Source organism: Leptodactylus fuscus, chromosome 5, assembly GCF_031893055.1.
Source record: "Leptodactylus fuscus isolate aLepFus1 chromosome 5, aLepFus1.hap2, whole genome shotgun sequence".
NCBI lineage: Eukaryota > Metazoa > Chordata > Amphibia > Anura > Leptodactylidae > Leptodactylus > Leptodactylus fuscus.
This window is the reverse complement of record NC_134269.1, coordinates 23,576,133-23,595,307: the sequence shown is the minus strand read 5'-3', so window position 1 is coordinate 23,595,307 and position 19,175 is coordinate 23,576,133. Positions and strand designations below refer to the sequence as shown.

Below are 19,175 nucleotides of genomic sequence, written 5' to 3'. Positions count from 1 at the left end.
ATGGCTCCGAAAGAGGGAAATGGTGCCTGTTTGTCACAAGAAAAAATCCCTGTGTCAAAGATGTACCCGCAACTATTGCCATCTATGCCATCTTTCTGACGTAGAGTGAATAGTGACTTTCTGTATTACATAATCGCAGTAACTATAGCTGGTGGCAGAATGGAACAAACATGTTTTCATCCCCAGAACTTCCTCTCTGATTCAGCAAACCTAAGCACAAAACCTCTAGATTCTAGAAATCCCTTTATTCCTGAAGATGGACGCTGAGAGCGATATCCCACATGAGAAACTTTTTGAAAATGATCCTGGAAGATATTCAGGTAAAACTTCTTATAACTATATCTTTCAGCATTTTATGTATTGATCCGGCTCAGTGACTGACAACTCTTAGTAAGCTGTAGTCGCAGAGAGAAGGACTGGGCGTTTTGCCTCCCAAAAAAAGTTTATGGACAATTATTGAATTAAATCTTGATTTTCTTGCAAAAAACCCCTAAATTTCAGTAAGCGGGCACGGGAGAGGAGTCAGGTCCTACCAGCGATTTACCACAGTGAAGAAGCTGTCGGTCATAGCTTGTATAGGGGAAATTTCTACATAGGATACATCACTGGCTGAATAGGCTATAGGCTTCTGTTCGGAGGGAGGGTCCAAGGCAGGACTTAAGTGGTACCATGTAGTAATGCTGCATCTTGTGATATGCCATTTTAACCCCTTACGTTCACAGCCATCTTGGTTTTTTTAAAAATATGTTTTAGAGGTAAAATTATGTCACTAGAATGCCCCTGCTATATCATTGTATCCAATTCATCTGTGTCCTCCAGACGCAGATGAGTTGAAGCTGGGATGTACCTCTTGATGACTGGGCCAGTGGGACAGCAACCGGAATCCGGGACTGCCCGCTGAATCCGGGACACTTGGGAGGTATAGCTACTGTACTGCAGGCTACCTGTGCTTTATGTACTGTACTACTATCTAGCTATGGTACCTGTCCTGTACGCTACTTGTACCATGTGTACTGTACTAAATACCTATAGTACCTGTACTATACTGCACGCTACCTGTACCATGTGTACTGTACTAAATACCTATAGTACCTGTACTATACTGCACGCTACCTGTACCATGTGTACTGTACTGAATACCTATAGTACCTGTACTATACTGCACGCTACCTGTACCATGTGTACTGTACTGAATACCTATAGTACCTGTACTATACTGCGCTCTACCTGTACCATGTGTACTGTACTGAATACCTATAGTACCTGTACTATACTGCGCTCTACCTGTACCATGTGTACTGTACTGAATACCTATAGTACCTGTACTATACTGCATGCTACCTGTACCATGTGTACTGTACTAAATACCTATAGTACCTGTACTATACTGCACGCTACCTGTACCATGTGTACTGTACTGAATACCTATAGTACCTGTACTATACTGCATGCTACCTGTACCATGTGTACTGTACTAAATACCTATAGTACCTGTACTATACTGCACGCTACCTGTACCATGTGTACTGTACTGAATACCTATAGTACCTGTACTATACTGCACGCTACCTGTACCATGTGTACTGTACTGAATACCTATAGTACCTGTACTATACTGCGCTCTACCTGTACCATGTGTACTGTACTGAATACCTATAGTACCTGTACTATACTGCATGCTACCTGTACCATGTGTACTGTACTGAATACCTATAGTACCTGTACTATACTGCGCTCTACCTGTACCATGTGTACTGTACTAAATACCTATAGTACCTGTACTATACTGCACGCTACCTGTACCATGTGTACTGTACTGAATACCTATAGTACCTGTACTATACTGCACGCTACCTGTACCATGTGTACTGTACTGAATACCTATAGTACCTGTACTATACTGCGCTCTACCTGTACCATGTGTACTGTACTGAATACCTATAGTACCTGTACTATACTGCGCTCTACCTGTACCATGTGTACTGTACTGAATACCTATAGTACCTGTACTATACTGCGCTCTACCTGTACCATGTGTACTGTACTAAATACCTATAGTACCTGTACTATACTGCACGCTACCTGTACCATGTGTACTGTACTGAATACCTATAGTACCTGTACTATACTGCACGCTACCTGTACCATGTGTACTGTACTGAATACCTATAGTACCTGTACTATACTGCGCTCTACCTGTACCATGTGTACTGTACTAAATACCTATAGTACCTGTACTATACTGCACGCTACCTGTACCATGTGTACTGTACTGAATACCTATAGTACCTGTACTATACTGCGCTCTACCTGTACCATGTGTACTGTACTAAATACCTATAGTACCTGTACTATACTGCACTCTACGTGTAACACATATATTGTGTTACTATCTACCAATACTACAGTCTACCTTTGCTATCTATACTGCATTCTTCTCTGTATGTACTACCTGTCCTACCTGTATTACATGTATTGTACAATTCTCAACCAGAACTACATATACTGTACTGCTACAACCCTGTACTACCTGTATGATACTGAACTCTATCTGCACCAATTGTACTGTACTGCATGTTCTGCCCTCTCTATATTGAATTACAAGTACTGTGCTGTGCACTATACCTGTGTAACTACTTGTAATACATATTGTATCTTGTAACGCCATCCACATGGCGGTATTCAAGCTTTATCGCACTAGTACAAGACTTACAGACCGGACGTTGATGCTTAGTGAGTGTCCATGTTTGGTCTGGAAGTCTTATAATACATCTTTAATGTGGGCATATAGCATAGTTTGTTGGTAGCACATCTCCATCACTAAACAGGGGATATTTGCTGACAATGAAGACTTTATGTCCCAAACAATCATCTTACTTACTACCACATGGACCCCATACAGTATGCTCATTGCCAGATGTAAACCTTAATTTTTTGGCCAATGACTAGTTTTGTCATAGCATTAAGGTCTTAAAGTAGAATAGTTTCAAGTTAAAATTTTCATCTATAATCTTTGTACTACAAGTCACCGTACTAATGGAGGTATTGATGTACTACAACTCCCAGCAAAGCTGACCTGACTATGAATTCACATACCAATACAGCAGGCTGGTCGATATACATTACATTATAATGTCTTCTCATTACAGGCAGGTTTTACTCTTTCACACCAAAATCTGTATGGATTCCGTATGGACTGCTGGCCCTCTTGTATGTCCTCATCCTGGCCCTCTTTATTACTGTATTTTCTGGAGGTAATGGTGTATATGTGTTTACTATCCGTGTATTGTGCTTGGTGTGGCGGTGACAACATAAGACTCAATGTGGAGCAGATTCAGTAATCATGAAAGATAGAATGAAGATCGGATAAAAATGATTTCTACTTCTAGCCCAAAAAGGGTTAATGCAGAAAAAGATCCTTTTATGGATAAGGCTAAACGTTGTAGAAAGGTTACGTTTTTGGTTGCCGATTTTGCGGTGGTTTTTTGAGCCAAATTGAAGTACCGTATATACTCGAGTATAAGCCGAGTTTTTCAACACAGTTTTTGTGCTCAAAAACCCCTTCGGCTTATACTTGAGTCAAGAAAAAAAAAAAATTATCTATGACCAGCCGCAATAGTAATGTATAGAATCTTCCAAAATATAGTGAAAAAAAGAAGCTTTTACAAAAATATAATTAAAAAAAAAAAAAAAAAAGAATAAGAAAAGTTGTAAATCCCTCCTTTCCCTAGAATACATATAAAAGTAGAGAATGACTGTGAAACACAAACACATTAGGTATCCCTGTGTCTGACAGTGCCCGGTCTACTGAATATAGGGGATCTGCAGTGCTCCTGTTCCATCTGGAAGGGGTTAATAGGAGCACTGCAGATACCCTATAGTCAGCCAGGCTGAATTCCAAGTGGGGGGAAAAACCCAGTCCTCAAGCTCAGGGAAGGGGCAGACAGACAACCAAAACACCCCCTCCCCTTCCCCAGCACTTACTGCACCCAAAAACACAGACCATTTTAATTTTTGAAATTTTCCAGTAGCTGCTGATTCCCCCCCCCACCCTCGGCTTATACTTGAGTCAATAAGTTTTCCCAGTTTTTTGCGGTAAAATTAGGGGCCTCGGCTTATATTCGGGCCGGCTTATAATGGAGTATATACGGTACTAAACTAAAGTACAAATGCTACTGTAAGGCCGGGGTCCCATGGGCCGGATATGCCGTAATTCACAGTGTTTTACAGTACTTGCAAAGTGGATGGGATTCATGCGAATCCCATGCCCACTTTGCATTTAAAACCGCAGCGCAGACACGCTGCGATTTCCAAAACCGGCATGGTTTTGGAAATCGCAGCATGTCACTTATATTTACGGAAACGCATGCAGCGTTCCCGTAGATATAATGGTAACAGAAAGTCTGCAGAGGAAAAGTCTGTGAACTTTCTGATCAACGCGCTGCAGAAAGAACCACAATGCGTTCCCGCCACGGTTATTCCCCTGGCGCTTTAGCGCGGCGTTTCTGGCCCATGGGGTCTTAGCCTTATACTTCCCATTCCTTTTCAAGCTACTCTTTGACTTTGGCTCAAGAAATCTGCAAGCAAAAAATCAGCTTTTCCGCAACATACCTGAGCTGCCATGTGTGAACTGTACATAGCTTGTACTTAGCCAACCAGGACTGGACTTCTTTTCTCATGGTCCCCCATAACAGCTGCATGGAGCGCTCTTACTTGTGTATCCTTGGTCCATGCAGTGACTTATGAGTCCCGTGTAGGCGTTCTCTGAGGATAGAGATTTCTTAGGAAGTTCCCCTATGGCAATTTGGGAATCATTGTCTTAACTTTACTATTAAGTTTTGATTTTTGTTTTTGCTTTTTTTTTACAGCCGATGTACCCAATAAACAGTTCATCAGTCTGAAAGAGATGAATAATTTTAGGGAAAAAGGTAAGGTAATGGTGAATAGAGCATGTGATCACATAGCATGTAGCAAAAAAGCTGGTCTTTAGTTTAGGAAATTTTTAGGACTCTTATAAAGAGGGTTTTCCAGGCTTAAAGGGATTCTACCATTAAAACCTTTTTTTTGTAGATAAGACGTCTGAATAGCCTTTAGAAAGGCTATTCGTCTCTTACCTTTAGATGTGATCTCCACCGTGCCGTTCCTTAGAAATACCGGTTTTTACTGGTATGCAAATTAGTTCTCTCACTGTGATGGGGGCGTCCCCACTGCTGTTCAAAAACAGGCTCCAGCGACGCCTCTATCTTCTGCTGGATCCTCCCCTTCTTTCTTCGGCGTCCCCTCCGACGCCTGCGCAGTTGGCTCTGCCAGTGAGACACTAGTAGAGCCGACTGCGCAGTCAACTCTACTAGTGTCTCACTGGCAGAGCCAACTGCGCAGGCGTCGGAGGTGATGCCGAAGAAAGAAGGGGAGGATCCAGCAGAAGATAGAGGCGTCACTGGAGCCTGTTTTCGAACAGCAGTGGGGACGCCCCCATCGCATTTCCAGTGCTGGGGCCCGCCCCCATCGCTTTGAGAGAACTAATTTGCATACTGGTAAAAAACTGTATTTCTAAGGATCGGCGTGGTGGAGATCACATCTAAAGGTAAGAGACGAATAGCCTTTCTAAAGGCTATTCCGACGTCTTATCTACAAAAAAAAGTTTTTAATGGTAGAATCCCTTTAACAATTGATGACCCATCCTTACGATAGGTCATCAATTGAAGATCGACAGCGGTCCAACACCAAAGACCCCACACCCCTACAGTTCAATTGGTTGAAGAGGCCGCAGTATTTGGGTGAATATTGAGATTTCATCACCACCTACCAAGCATAGTACCTTACCTTTGTATAGTGGCTGTGCTTGGTACCACAGCTCAGCCCATTCACTTAAATAGAAGTGAGCTACGAAATGGACACGTGACCAATGAAAATAACGTCACATGGCCTGTGAAGTGGAAGCATCTCTTATGGAGTGCAACTGCTGCTTCAGACTCGGGTTGGTCCCGTGTTTTGGGCCCCACCAATCTTTAAAGTGTTCTCCATATTATTAATCGCAATCCTTACTGTGTTTTTTAACTAGCGATACTTCAGTTCTGTTATAGCTTCTACATCAACCTCAGCTGTCTTGCGATACCAGAACCATTTTTCTAGGTGGTATAAAACCGGAGATACAGCCATTTGAAGTGACCATCCCCATACTACATTGAGTACATGTGTACATCCCTGGCAATGCTTAGTTAGAACATTGCTAATGGGAACTTTACAGCCTGTTTTCTATTAAAAGGAAGTTAGATAGGTTAATAAAGTATATTATAAAAATGTTCACCCCCACCTCCCCTTTTCCCCAACACAATTGAAAAATGAAGAAATAAAATGGGAGATACACTTTAAGGGTGAATTCACACTGAGTAAACGCTAGCTTATTCTGAACGTAAAACACGTTCAGAATAAGCGGCGTCTAAAGCAGCTCCATTCATTTCTATGGGAGCGGGGATACGAGCGCTCCCCATAGAAATGAATGGGCTGCTTCTTTCACTCCGTGCAGTCCCATTGAAGTGAATGGGGAGTGCCGGCGTGTACGCTCCGGCATGAGCAGAGCTTGCCGTATACGCCGGCACTTCCCATTCACTTCAATGGGACTGCACGGAGTGAAAGAAGCAGCCCATTCATTTCTATGGGGAGCGCTCGTATCCCCGCTCCCATAGAAATGAATGGAGCTGCTTTAGACGCCGCTTATTCTGAACGTGTTTTACGTTCAGAATAAGCTAGCGTTTACTCAGTGTGAATGCACCCTAAGGATAACATGACCATTAAGATTTAACTATTGAACTAGACCTGTAATCCAAACTAATTCATTTTTCCCCATTTGCATACTCCACTTTTGTTACTTTTAGTTTGCACCAAAATTGTGGTACATCTCTTGTAAAATATTTTTTTATTCAGTTGTGCCGATTCCTGGACACCCTTGACATATACAATTTTATATAAGAGCATTGTTGTGGGCAGCTTCTGTCTATCCTTACTAAGTAGAAGCTCTCTAAATTGGTAGAGATTGGACCACCTTTGAGTTGCTCTAGCTTTTAGGCTGGTCTTACACAGCTGTAATGATTTTACGGTCCGCAAGTTGCTGATCAGCAACATAGACACTGCAGACGCCCGTGAACTGCCGCACTCGCCCATAGAGTTCTATGGGTGAGTCCGTGCAGTGCCATGAATTCCCTGCCTTTGCGGACCAGCTCTATAAATTGCGAACCTCGGTTGCAGCCCGGCACACCACGGATAAAATATCCGGGGTGTAAGAGGCCACAATGAATATCATGTATCCGGAAATGGTCCGCAATTGAAAACCCTCAATTACATTACAGCCGTGTAAGACCAGCCTTAGTGGACACCTTTTTGGCATACGTGGACATTTCAACTTTCATTCTAAATGACCATTCAATAACCAAAGAATAAACGCTGCAATGTGGAAATTAGGGAGTTAATATTCCTTGCATAGGGCCTACAGGCATAGAAAATACAGGGGCCCCATTATATAATCTGTACCAAGTCATGTGACATTTACTATGTAGTACAAAAGACTTCAGTCCTCTATAGATACCAGGGTTGGGCCTGCAAATATAAATTACACCACACCTATGGCGCCAGCAAAAATGGTCCAGGCCCCTTGCAGCACCATTTGTGTCAATAAAGTTCTAACCACATTTTTTTTTCCTGCAGTAAAAAACCTTTCCTCAAATATGGATGATCTACATATATCAGTGAAAAGTAAGTCAACAAATGAAATGACATCAGGGAATGTTTTAATGTGAAATTCATAAATACTAATCGAGTGTCAGAAACTAAAAATGTACCAATTTGGAGAACCAGTTAGAGAATGTAACTCAATGCACCCAAAATTGCAGTTTTACTGCTGCCTGAGGCGAAAATTGGAAATGGTGACCTCCCAAAATTTAGCTAGAAAATTAGACTTGACTATCACTGCGCATGCGCACCACTCAGCACTCAAGCCGCTTGACTGAGAATCGTCACTGAGATCCCGATGCATGCGTAGTTATTGTAAGAAGTCAGAAACATACACCCAGCCTTATTGCTCAGCTTAAAGGTTTTTTTCAGGAATTGGTCAAGCTCTAGAGTGTCTCAGGGAAGGTGTAACACAAAGAAAAAAAAAAATTACTCGCCTGTCCCTGGTGCTCGATGTACACTTCTGCAGCCAATTTGGTTGCCCGTGCCTCGGTCCCCAGAAGCCTTGCGTCAATGAGCGCACTCACTGACGACGGACCAGTGATGTATGTGTGTGACATCACCAGTCCTTCTCCAGCGATCACTGAGGCTGCTGATTGGTCTCAGCAGTCATGTGAGGGCACAGGGTTTCCAGGGACCAAGGCATGGTGCCTGATTGAATAGTCTGTGGACACCGGAGCACCGGGGATAGGTGAGAACGTTTATTTTTGCACCTGCCTTGGCCCCTCTGGAGTTTGTCCAATATAGTTTACTGAGTATAATGTCCCATATAGCATAATGTTTCACAGGAGCCTCTCCATGTAGTACAATATTTAATAATGGCCCCCTCCACACAGTATAACATCCCATAGTGACCCCTATATTTTTCATTATGAATTTTCCAAAAAAAAGGTGAAAGTGATTAAACATAGCAAACAGTGATAGTTACCTCTCCTGGGCCTCAGTGCCAGTGTTCAAGCAATTTCCTATCTCTGAGACATCATGGATGACGTCAGAGATGACTGAGGACCAATCACAAGCCTCAGCAGTCTCTGACGTCATTCATGACATCTCTAAGACAGAAAGTGGCCCAAAGATTGGAACTGAAGTCCAGGAGAGGTAACTAACGCTGTTTGTTAAGTTTAATCCCCTCCCTTGGACCTTCACTTATTACACTCTGGAGTCTTAATAGACCCCAGAATACAATAGCAGTTCTGTTTTGGATGTTTTGTGTCCAAATTAAACTGCTGGGCAAACCTCAAAAGATGTATTTTATGAGGTTTTCCCTAGAAAGAATTTGAATGCCGCCCCATCAGGGATTTGGCAATCAGCTGCCTAAGGTGAGATACTCATCTCGCCTCATGACAGATCTCTTTCTCTCCTTGAAGCTCTATGCACATGACGGTGTGTTTTTTCATTGTGCTTGCTGTGTTTGTTTTATGACTAGCACATGGACCCATTTGTCTCAACATGTCCGTGTATAATCACTGGGCCACATATGTGACAGTGAGCCCAGGAAAAAACTCAGTTACAGGGTCTGTGCTTGTTTGTTTTGCAGCCTAGGCTCACTAGATGAAATTATTGTTTCCATGGAGCCATAGGTGTTGCAAAGATGTCATCCATTTGCCGTTTACCGTGCCATTTTACTGTGGACTGGGCGCATGCACATAGTTGTTTTTTCCACGCAATAGGTCCTTCAGAGCGAGAGCCACAATTTGTAACTAGAGATGAGCGAGTAGTATTCGATCGAGTAGGTATTCGATCGAATACTACGGTATTCAAAATACTCGTACTCGATCGAGTACCACTCGCTATTCGAATGGAAAAGTTCGATGCAGAACCAGCATTGATTGGCCGAATGCTATACAGTCGGCCAATCAACGCTGGTTCTTCACCTACTTTTAGAAGTCTTCTCCGTGCAGCGTCCCTGCGGCATCTTCCGGCTCTTCATTCACTCTGCCTGGCATCGGGCCTGGACAGAGCCAACTGCACATGTCCACTTGTAGTGCGGACATGCGCAGTCGGCTCTGCCCAGGCCTGATGCCTGGCAGAGTGAATTTAGAGCCGGAAGATGCCGCGGGGACGCTGCACGGAGAAGACTTCTTGGAGGATCCAGCCCGATCCTCACTCGTGGACTTGGTAAGTATAATTTGATCGAACGTTGCCTACCCCTGAAACGAGCATTTCCCCCCATAGACTATAATAGGGTTCGATATTCGATTCGAGTAGTCGAATATTGAGGGGCTACACGAAACGTATATCGAACCTCAAACATTTTACTGTTCGCTCATCTCTATTTGTAACACATTCCAATCTGGCCAAGAGATGAGAATTCTGAATAAAAGATTCCCCTCTATTGATACACAATCCCATGGACTACCAGGGCAAGGCAAAATCCTCCAACGTGTAAATCTAATATTACCTTGGTTTCAGAGAAGACGTGTGAGGCCGGATGGAAGCAGTTTGATGACAGCTGTTACTACCTTACTATAGTTAAAGCTGATTGGCCAAAAACCAGAAATATATGTCTCAAGAAAGAGGCGGACCTAGCTGTAGTCACCAGTGACCGGGAACAGGTGAGGAAATGGTACTTAATGGGAGTGTTTATGGAATAGTAAAGGGCTATTGTGTCCATTGATGGACCAATTTTTATAGCTAAAAAAACTCCATTCAGGGGCAGATTATAAAATGGGTGAAATGTGTGGTTACCCGGGGCACAAGGCTGTAAGGAGGCCCAGCGGCAAGTAGCTGTACAATTGCCGCATTATAAACCAACTTTGCAAAACAACTGTAATTGAGCCATAGTGGTCACATGGGTCACACCACACAGATGCAAACGTCAGAACAGCGATGTGACCCACAGAATCTGACATTCAAGAGGCTGGAAAAGGGCCAAAGAAGATGTGCCAGAGCCCAGAAGAGGTGAGTAAAGTATCATTGTATAGGAACGTCTACAGCACCAACTATATAGAAAAGTCTGCTGTGTGTTCTTATACAGATTAATAGACATGCCATCGACTTAGGCCTTCCTAATAAAGGCCATATGAACGTTCTTCTAGATTCTGTTGTGTAAATGAGGACCTATGGCAAAGTTCGCCATTTGGCTACATCAAAGTCACACTTCTAAAAGATTGCACACTTGATAGTTTGATAAAATCTATATCCAAAATACCGTATATACTCGAGTATAAGTCGACCCGAATATAAGCCGACCCCCCCTAATTTTACCACAAAAAACAGGGAAAACTTATTGACTCGAGTATAAGCCGAGGGAGGAAAATGCATGACGTTCTGTTTGTGCTCATGTTAATCCTAGCCAGCTTCAGGCCTATATGGTAATATCCCAGACGTCACGTGGTCTGGGATATTACCATATAGGCCCAAAGCCTATGGTAGTAGTAATAGCCTGTTACTGTTAGCATAGACTTTGGGTCTGTATGGTAACAGGCTGCTACTGCTACCATCAAGCTTTGGGCCTGTATGATAATGCCCCAGACGTCTGGATCCTGGAGAGGTGAGTAAAACTGTTTATTATTTTCTCTCACCTCCCCTGGGGCTCCGATTATTATACTCGGGGGTCTGCCTTAAGATGTTTCCAAGGCAGAGAAGATGCTCTGGAAACATTTTGGGGCGGTCCTGGAGGCAGCGCTGCCTCACCACTCACCTATCAGCAGCAGCGCTGCTCCAGCGCCCTCCCACAGATGTCTTTCACTGCGGACCAGTCATGTGACATTTTCAATTACTGTATTGTCGCGAGTATAAGCCAAGGCACATTTTTTCAGCACAAAAACTGTGCTAAAAAACTCGGCTTATACTCGAGTATATACGGTACACAAACCACTTTTTGACACCAGTTTTTGCGTACAGATCTTAGTAAATTTTCCCCACTGTTTTTAGCAATGGTTCTATTGGGTGTTTGAAGAAGTCATTGATAAGTAAATCCAATGAAAGCTCTTTAAGGCGCCATTCAGAACACTGTTTTTATATCTGTATAACAGATGCAAAACACAAAAGGATGGCCGTCCATCTGTATGGGACCTACTTTTGTATTGGAGTTTTTCCTTTTCCTATGGTGCCTATAGTGTGAAGAATATGGTTGGTCTTATAAGTTGGTGTCTGGACTTACTTGGTTACCAACTACTTCTCTTCTTCAGATTTTCCTAACATCTTATTCTGGTGTCTCTTCATCCAAACGCTTTTGGATTGGACTCCATGATATGGATGAAGAAGGAACCTGGATATGGGTCGACGGAACAAATTTTAAAGATTCTTACAAGTAAGTTCCAAAAGGTGTTAAAGGTGGGCTGAACAAAGGAACCATGCTTTTTCATACCAAATAATGGCCCAGATTTTCTACTGTGGCGTAAATGGACTACGATGTGAAAAAAATGTGTCAAAATTGTGTAAGAAATTCATGATGTATTGATGCTCGGCGAACCACAGAGGCCCAATCACAGGTATGTATGACATCACCCAGTAGAGTGGACTAGGCCAGAAGTGGACCCAGAAAGAGAGGACCAAATGCCGCAAGGAGGCCCAGAAGTAGTGAGGGCAGGGGAGAATAACTGCCTTGTTTTTTTTCTCCCAGCTTCCAACTACTATACTCTGAAGTGTTCTGAAGAGTCCATAGAGTATAATAATTTCTCTTTCGGGACTATCCGTACAATTTCAGCCAAAAATGAATATTTTGACCATACCATCCTAACTTGAAACAGAATGAATCTTCAGAAGTTCACCCACCTATACTGTTTACTATTAGTATTGTAAATCTGGGACAGTACCTTTTGCATTTGCCAATTTGCAAAGTTCTGGATAAATTCAAGAGCGTGACAATAAGAAGTTCTTATTTCACCTCCTTTCCTACAGTATGTATGTCCAGGGTCTATAGGGCTGCTGAATAGGGTTGAGCGATCGGGATCGGAAAAGACCGGATTTCACGATTGCGATCGGAATTCCGATCCCGATCTTTTCCAGCAGGATTGAGGTCAGAGGTTATCTCAAGATCGGCTCAACCCTAAAAGTGACTTTTCCCATAGAGAAGCATTGACTAGGGTTGAGGATCGGGATTGGAAAAGATTGGATTCTGATCGGCTTTCGAGCAAATTTCACAATCGGGATCAACTGGAAAGTGATTGGAAATCGGATTTTAAAATCGATCCTGAAATCTGAAGATTGGCTCAACCCTACTGCTGAAATGTCTGCAGGATTCCCCTGGTACATTGCACTATTATAGTCCATGCATATGGCATGACCAAAAGTTGACTTTCCAAGGCACCATATTTTGTCATAGAAGCAATGTTGCTGAGACAGAATACCTATGTCATATCATATGTATTATAGCTGCCACAGTTTTCTATCATACAGAATCCGTAAGCTAACCATTGATTCGATTACAGTCTATGGGCACTATATGGTGAACATGTGTCCAATATGGACCTGTGATATAGGAGTGTGCATGAACCCTTAGTATTTACAGGCTGTTGGTATTTTAGGAAATTGTAAAGTGCCTTTTCTGGAGGTAACGATCACCTGTACGCTCCTATAAACATGTCCAATGATCAAACAGCCATACAAACCAGTACCTCTTCTTTAATGGGAAAATAGTAGAGGTCAAAATTGATGTTGTACTACTTCGCCAGGACCTCCAGACTTTGCACAAGTGGAAGACCACATATCACAGATGGAAGACGCCATGCCATCAAAAACAGACATAAATGGATGCAACATGTTCCAGCGTGAAGCCATATTAGAATCATCAAATATACCGAGGCCTGGTCATCAGTGCTAGACTAGTGTCAATATTTCATACACTGTCAACCTTGTGTAGTTTTCTTATACTGCACTTTGGAGAGTATGCCAAGAATTTCTGATAAAAGGATCAAAGGAGTAAAGAATGACTTTGATAAACAGGCGGTATTCAGACAGTCAACTCTTAGACCAACACAATGCCACTGGTACAACGAACATATCCAAATGCACAAATTATTGTTCCTTAAAGGGGCTCTATCAGCAAAATCATGCTGATAGAGCCCCACATATGCGTGCATAGCCTTTAAAAAGGCTATTCAGGCACCATAAAAGTTATATTACACTACCCCCCGTTTTAAAATAATAAACTAAAAAAGAATGTGCTCTACTTACCGAACGTGCACCCTGGGGGGCATTCAGGGTGTGTCTTCATCTTCTTCCCCGCCTCTTCTTCCTCCGATGTCCTCCGGTCCCGTCTTCCTCCAGCGCTCGCGAACATACAGTGATAGCCTGGGCGCATGCGCAGTAGTAGTAGTAGTAGCTACTGCGCATGCGCCCAGGCCGTTTTTTTTATATCGGTGTCCGCGAGCGCCGGAGGAGGACGGGACCGGAGGACATCGGCGGAAGAAGAGGCGGGGAAGAAGATGAAGACACACCCTGAATGTCCGCCCAGCGTGCACGTTCCGTAAGTAGAGAACATTCTTTTTTAGGTTATTATTTTAAAACGGGGGGGTAGTTTAATATAACTTTTACGGTGCCTGAATAGCCTTTTTAAAGGCTATGCACGCATATGTGGGGCTCTATCAGCATGATTTTGCTGATAGAGCCCCTTTAAGTGGCAACACAGTGGCTCAGTGGTTAGCACTGCAGCGCTTGAGTCCTTGGTTTGAATCCCGCCAGGAACAACATCTGCAAGGAGTTTGTATGTTCTCCCTGTGTTTGCGTGGATTTCTTCCCACTCTTACAAAGACATACCGATAGGAAAAAAAAAAAGAAAAAAGTTATTGTTCCTTAAAACAAATGGGCCAGAATAGGACACAACCCTTTTGAACACCATTACTATCCAAGGCTAAGATCCCACGTTTACCAAAAAGCTGTGGCAGATTTTGATGCATTTTTTTGGTGAACCAAAGCCAAGAGTGGCTACGATAGGAAATGCAAATATATAGAAAGTTCTTATCTTATACTTATCCCTTCTGCTCAATCCACTCATGGCTTTGGCTCAAAAAAACAGAAGCAAAAGCTGTAACAAAAAAGGTCATTATCCACAATGGGGTGAACCAGAAAGGAACATATTCCAGTAGGCAAAAATAGGATCACTGAGCAGTGAAAAAATATCTGGACAGATGCAGGAATGTTTTAGTGTATTGGGGTCCTTGTCAGCGCCGCACCTCCCATGAGGCGACCTGAAGCGACCATGCCAGGGCCACGGGGAGGGCGGCATTTTTGCTGACCTAAGCCAGTCCAGGACAAGCTGTCCTGGACTGGCTTAGGGTCACCATCACTGAGCGGTGGATTGGGGAGGCTGACGTCTGCTTCAGGTGGCAGAAAGCCATGGTTCACCCCTGGTCCTTGTGCAAACTCTTTGAGAGTGAGCCCCCCAATACCCCCCATAATTTAATTTCCCCTACCTCCCTGAACTGACAGTGTTAAAAAAAAAAAAAACAGTAAGGTCTGCGGCTTGGCGCTCATTTCACTTCCCTACTTTAGACATTATCAGCTGAAGGCTGAATAATGCAGCACGGAGCTAATACCTTCATACTCCACTATAGTATTCCTAAGGACACAGATAGATGTGAAATCACTGTCTGCCACCCAAAGAGTGGGACATCACCCGAAATATGGGACTGTCCCGCTTGATCCAGAGTGGCTGATGGGACCCCGCAACCATAGGGCCCCGTGCAGCTGCACCATTGGACCTATGGTTAAAGCAACCCTGGTAAGATGAATCCAGATTTCTAATACCTGTGGATGAAGTCTATGTATGCCATGACAAATTGGTGCAGTTTCGTAGGCCAATGGATGCCCAAATAACTACTTCTGTGTGTCTCTAATAAAGTGGCCATCCCAGGTAGGTTACCGATATAATTTTGCTCTCTAACATATCTAACAATGTTCATTTTCTTTTCAGAAGTTGGAAAAAAGGAGAACCAAACGATAATGATGGAAATGAAGATTGTGTCCACATGTGGAGCTTTGGGGAGTGGAATGATGTTCATTGTGACTATGATAATGCTTATGGGATCTGTGAGAAGAAACTCTGAGCTCAGCGTAGAAACACAGCTAACTCTGAATTCTGCTCCATATCATACCCCTGCAGGATTCATGGCGTCTATAAGTTTATGTTTTACATTAAAGGGATATTCGTATGACGCTTGTTCACTAACCTTCAGGCTGTTGTGCTCTCTTCACTTCCTGCTTTTCTCTGCACATTGGTGGGTGGGGTTTCACTTGCACGGGTTTGGTTGTAAATGAATTACCACAGTGTGAAGCTGATGTAGCAGAGCTGGATTTGAGTCAGATTGCATTACATACAGAGGTAACAGACTCTCTATCTCAGCCCTTATCAGCCAAATCCAATTAAACCGACTGATAAGAGCTCAGAAATCCCGGAGCTCTCTGAGAAGCTCCGCTACTCAAAAGACACAAACAGCCTCCCTCCCCCCTGAGAGCAGGCAGCTACATCACTTGACAAATGAGCAGATAATCCCAAGGGCCATAGAAAAAGAGTGTAAACAATGAAGTGAATAAATTAAGATAGCGGCCAAACAAAGCAGTTTTGATAAAGCAATGCATTTAGGAAAAGTCTTAAATCCACATAAACTAGCAGTATAGATAGGATCCTTGTGATGGGACAACCCCTTTAAGTGTAGGGTCTGGTCAGGGACCATAGGGGGATTCACCTGTTGTTCAGTCCGAGCCTAAAAACTCTAATTCCTAAATTTGCCTCTTGTAGAAGTGAAGGTTAAATAAAATGTCCTGGCCTAAAACTTTTCTAGATTGTCTTATGCTGTTTTGAAACCAGTATCATTACACATCATTCTGACGCCAACCAGGGTGCCATATAGGGTTGCCACCTGGCTAGTAGGCTACCAACCTGGTCACTTATGTCATCAAAAAGTTGGAATTGGTAAAATGTTTTAACCATCAATAATCATTGTTGGCTTTGTATGTAGAAACAATTTCTCAATGCAGTTTTGCTGTGTTTTTTCCATGAATTGAGGCAAAAAAGTTGACACAACTGCAATATGTAATAATCCCAAAACACAAGTATTCTGTTGTTGAAGGACCTGCAAGATATGATCACATGACCTCATTATATCACTATATCTTTTGATGTCCTTAAGCCAAAGGTAGAAACATGAAGGATTTGTTCCTCTTTGTTCCTCACTTACTGGTACCCATTGATAAAGATCAGGACTTACAAAACGTTTGTGACATTATTCTCTTTAATTCATGTTTTATCTGTTATTCTATGCCTGAATTATGCACATGGGTTAATAAATCATGCATATCATTTCAGCATATGTCTACATCAATATATCTCTAATAGAGATGAGCGAACACTAAAATGTTCGAGGTTCGAAATTCGATTCGAACAGCCGCTCACTGTTCGAGTGTTCGAATGGGTTTCGAACCCCATTATAGTCTATGGGGAACATAAACTCGTTAAGGGGGAAACCCAAATTCGTGTCTGGAGGGTCACCAAGTCCACTATGACACCCCAGGAAATGATACCAACACCCTGGAATGACACTGGGACAGCAGGGGAAGCATGTCTGGGGGCATAAAAGTCACTTTATTTCATGGAAATCCCTGTCAGTTTGCGATTTTCGCAAGCTAACTTTTCCCCATAGAAATGCATTGGCCAGTGCTGATTGGCCAGAGTACGGAACTCGACCAATCAGCGCTGGCTCTGCTGGAGGAGGCGGAGTCTAAGATAGCTCCACACCAGTCTCCATTCAGGTCCGACCTTAGACTCCGCCTCCTCCGGCAGAGCCAGCGCTGATTGGCCGAAGGCTGGCCAATGCATTCCTATGCGAATGCAGACTTAGCAGTGCTGAGTCAGTTTTGCTCAACTACACATCTGATGCACACTCGGCACTGCTACATCAGATGTAGCAATCTGATGTAGCAGAGCCGAGGGTGCACTAGAACCCCTGTGCAAACTCAGTTCACGCTAATAGAATGCATTGGCCAGCGCTGATTGGCCAATGCATTCTATTAGCCCGATGAAGTAGAGCTGAATGTGTGTGCTAAGCACACACATTCAGCACTGCTTCATCAAGCCAATACAATGCATTAGCCAGTGCTGATTGGCCAGAGTACGGAATTCGGCCAATCAGCGCTGGCTCTGCTGGAGGAGGCGGAGTCTAAGGTCGAACCTGAATGGAGACTGGTGTGGAGCGATCTTAGACTCCGCCTCCTCCAGCAGAGCCAGCGCTGATTGGCCGAATTCCGTACTCTGGCCAATCAGCACTGGCTAATGCATTGTATTGGCGTGATGAAGCAGTGCTGAATGTGTGTGCTTAGCACACACATTCAGCTCTACTTCATCGGGCTAATAGAATGCATTGGCCAATCAGCGCTGGCCAATGCATTCTATTAGCGTGAACTGAGTTTGCACAGGGGTTCTAGTGCACCCTCGGCTCTGCTACATCAGATTGCTACATCTGATGTAGCAGTGCCGAGTGTGCATCAGATGTGTAGTTGAGCAAAACTGACTCAGCACTGCTAAGTCTCTGCATTCGCATAGGAATGCATTGGCCAGCCTTCGGCCAATCAGCGCTGGCTCTGCCGGAGGAGGCGGAGTCTAAGGTCGGACCTGAATGGAGACTGGTGTGGAGCGATCTTAGACTCCGCCTCCTCCAGCAGAGCCAGCGCTGATTGGTCGAGTTCCGTACTCTGGCCAATCAGCGCTGGCCAATGCATTCTATTAGCCCGATGAAGTAGAGCTGAATGTGTGTGCTTAGCACACACATTCAGCTCTACTTCATCAGGCTAATAGAATACATTGGCCAATCAGCGCTGGCCAATGCATTCTATTAGCTTGATGAAGCAGAGTGTGCACAAGGGTTCAAGCGCACCCTCGGCTCTGATGTAGCAGAGCTGAGGGTGCACAAGGGTTCAAGTGCACCCTCGGCTCTCCTACATCAGAGCCGAGGGTGCGCTTGAACCCTTGTGCAGCCTCGGCTCTGCTACATCAGAGCCGAGGGTGCGCTTGAACCCTTGTGCACACTCTGCTTCATCAAGCTAATAGAATGCATTGGCCAGCACTGATTGGCCAGAGTACGGAATTCGGCCAATCAGCGCTGGCCAATGCATCCCTATGGGAAAAAGTTTATCTCACAAAAATCACAATTACACACCCGATAGAGCCCCAAAAAGTTATTTTTAATAACATTCCCCCCTAAATAAAGGTTATCCCTAGCTATCCCTGCCTGTACAGCTATCCCTGTCTCATAGTCACAAAGTTCACATTCTCATATGACCCGGATTTGAAATCCACTATTCGTCTAAAATGGAGGTCACCTGATTTCGGCAGCCAATGACTTTTTCCAATTTTTTTCAATGCCCCCAGTGTCGTAGTTCCTGTCCCACCTCCCCTGCGCTGTTATTGGTGCAAAAAAGGCGCCAGGGAAGGTGGGAGGGGAATCGAATTTTGGCGCACTTTACCACGTGGTGTTCGATTCGATTCGAACATGGCGAACACCCTGATATCC

General features: G+C 43.7%; 1 protein-coding gene across 1 annotated transcript; it reads left to right on the top strand.

The window, feature by feature from the left end:
- The first annotated feature begins 177 nt into the window (after positions 1-177).
- LOC142202512 (hepatic lectin-like) lies at positions 178-16,940 on the top strand. The gene is made up of 7 exons (XM_075272660.1): positions 178-320; positions 3,150-3,254; positions 4,869-4,928; positions 7,702-7,749; positions 10,138-10,280; positions 11,859-11,980; positions 15,584-16,940. The coding sequence occupies exons 1-7, from the start codon at positions 257-259 to the stop codon at positions 15,714-15,716; spliced, it is 675 nt and encodes a 224-aa protein (XP_075128761.1). The 5' UTR covers positions 178-256; the 3' UTR covers positions 15,717-16,940.
- The last annotated feature ends 2,235 nt before the right edge of the window (positions 16,941-19,175 follow it).

Bases quoted from the DNA above. Each gene is read 5' to 3' on its own strand.
- LOC142202512 (XM_075272660.1), top strand. From the start codon at position 257: ATGGACGCTGAGAGCGATATCCCACATGAGAAACTTTTTGAAAATGAT. The intron at 4,929-7,701 runs GTAAGGTAATGG...TTTTTCCTGCAG, and splicing joins GAATAATTTTAGGGAAAAAG to TAAAAAACCTTTCCTCAAAT. The intron at 10,281-11,858 runs GTGAGGAAATGG...TCTCTTCTTCAG, and splicing joins TCACCAGTGACCGGGAACAG to ATTTTCCTAACATCTTATTC.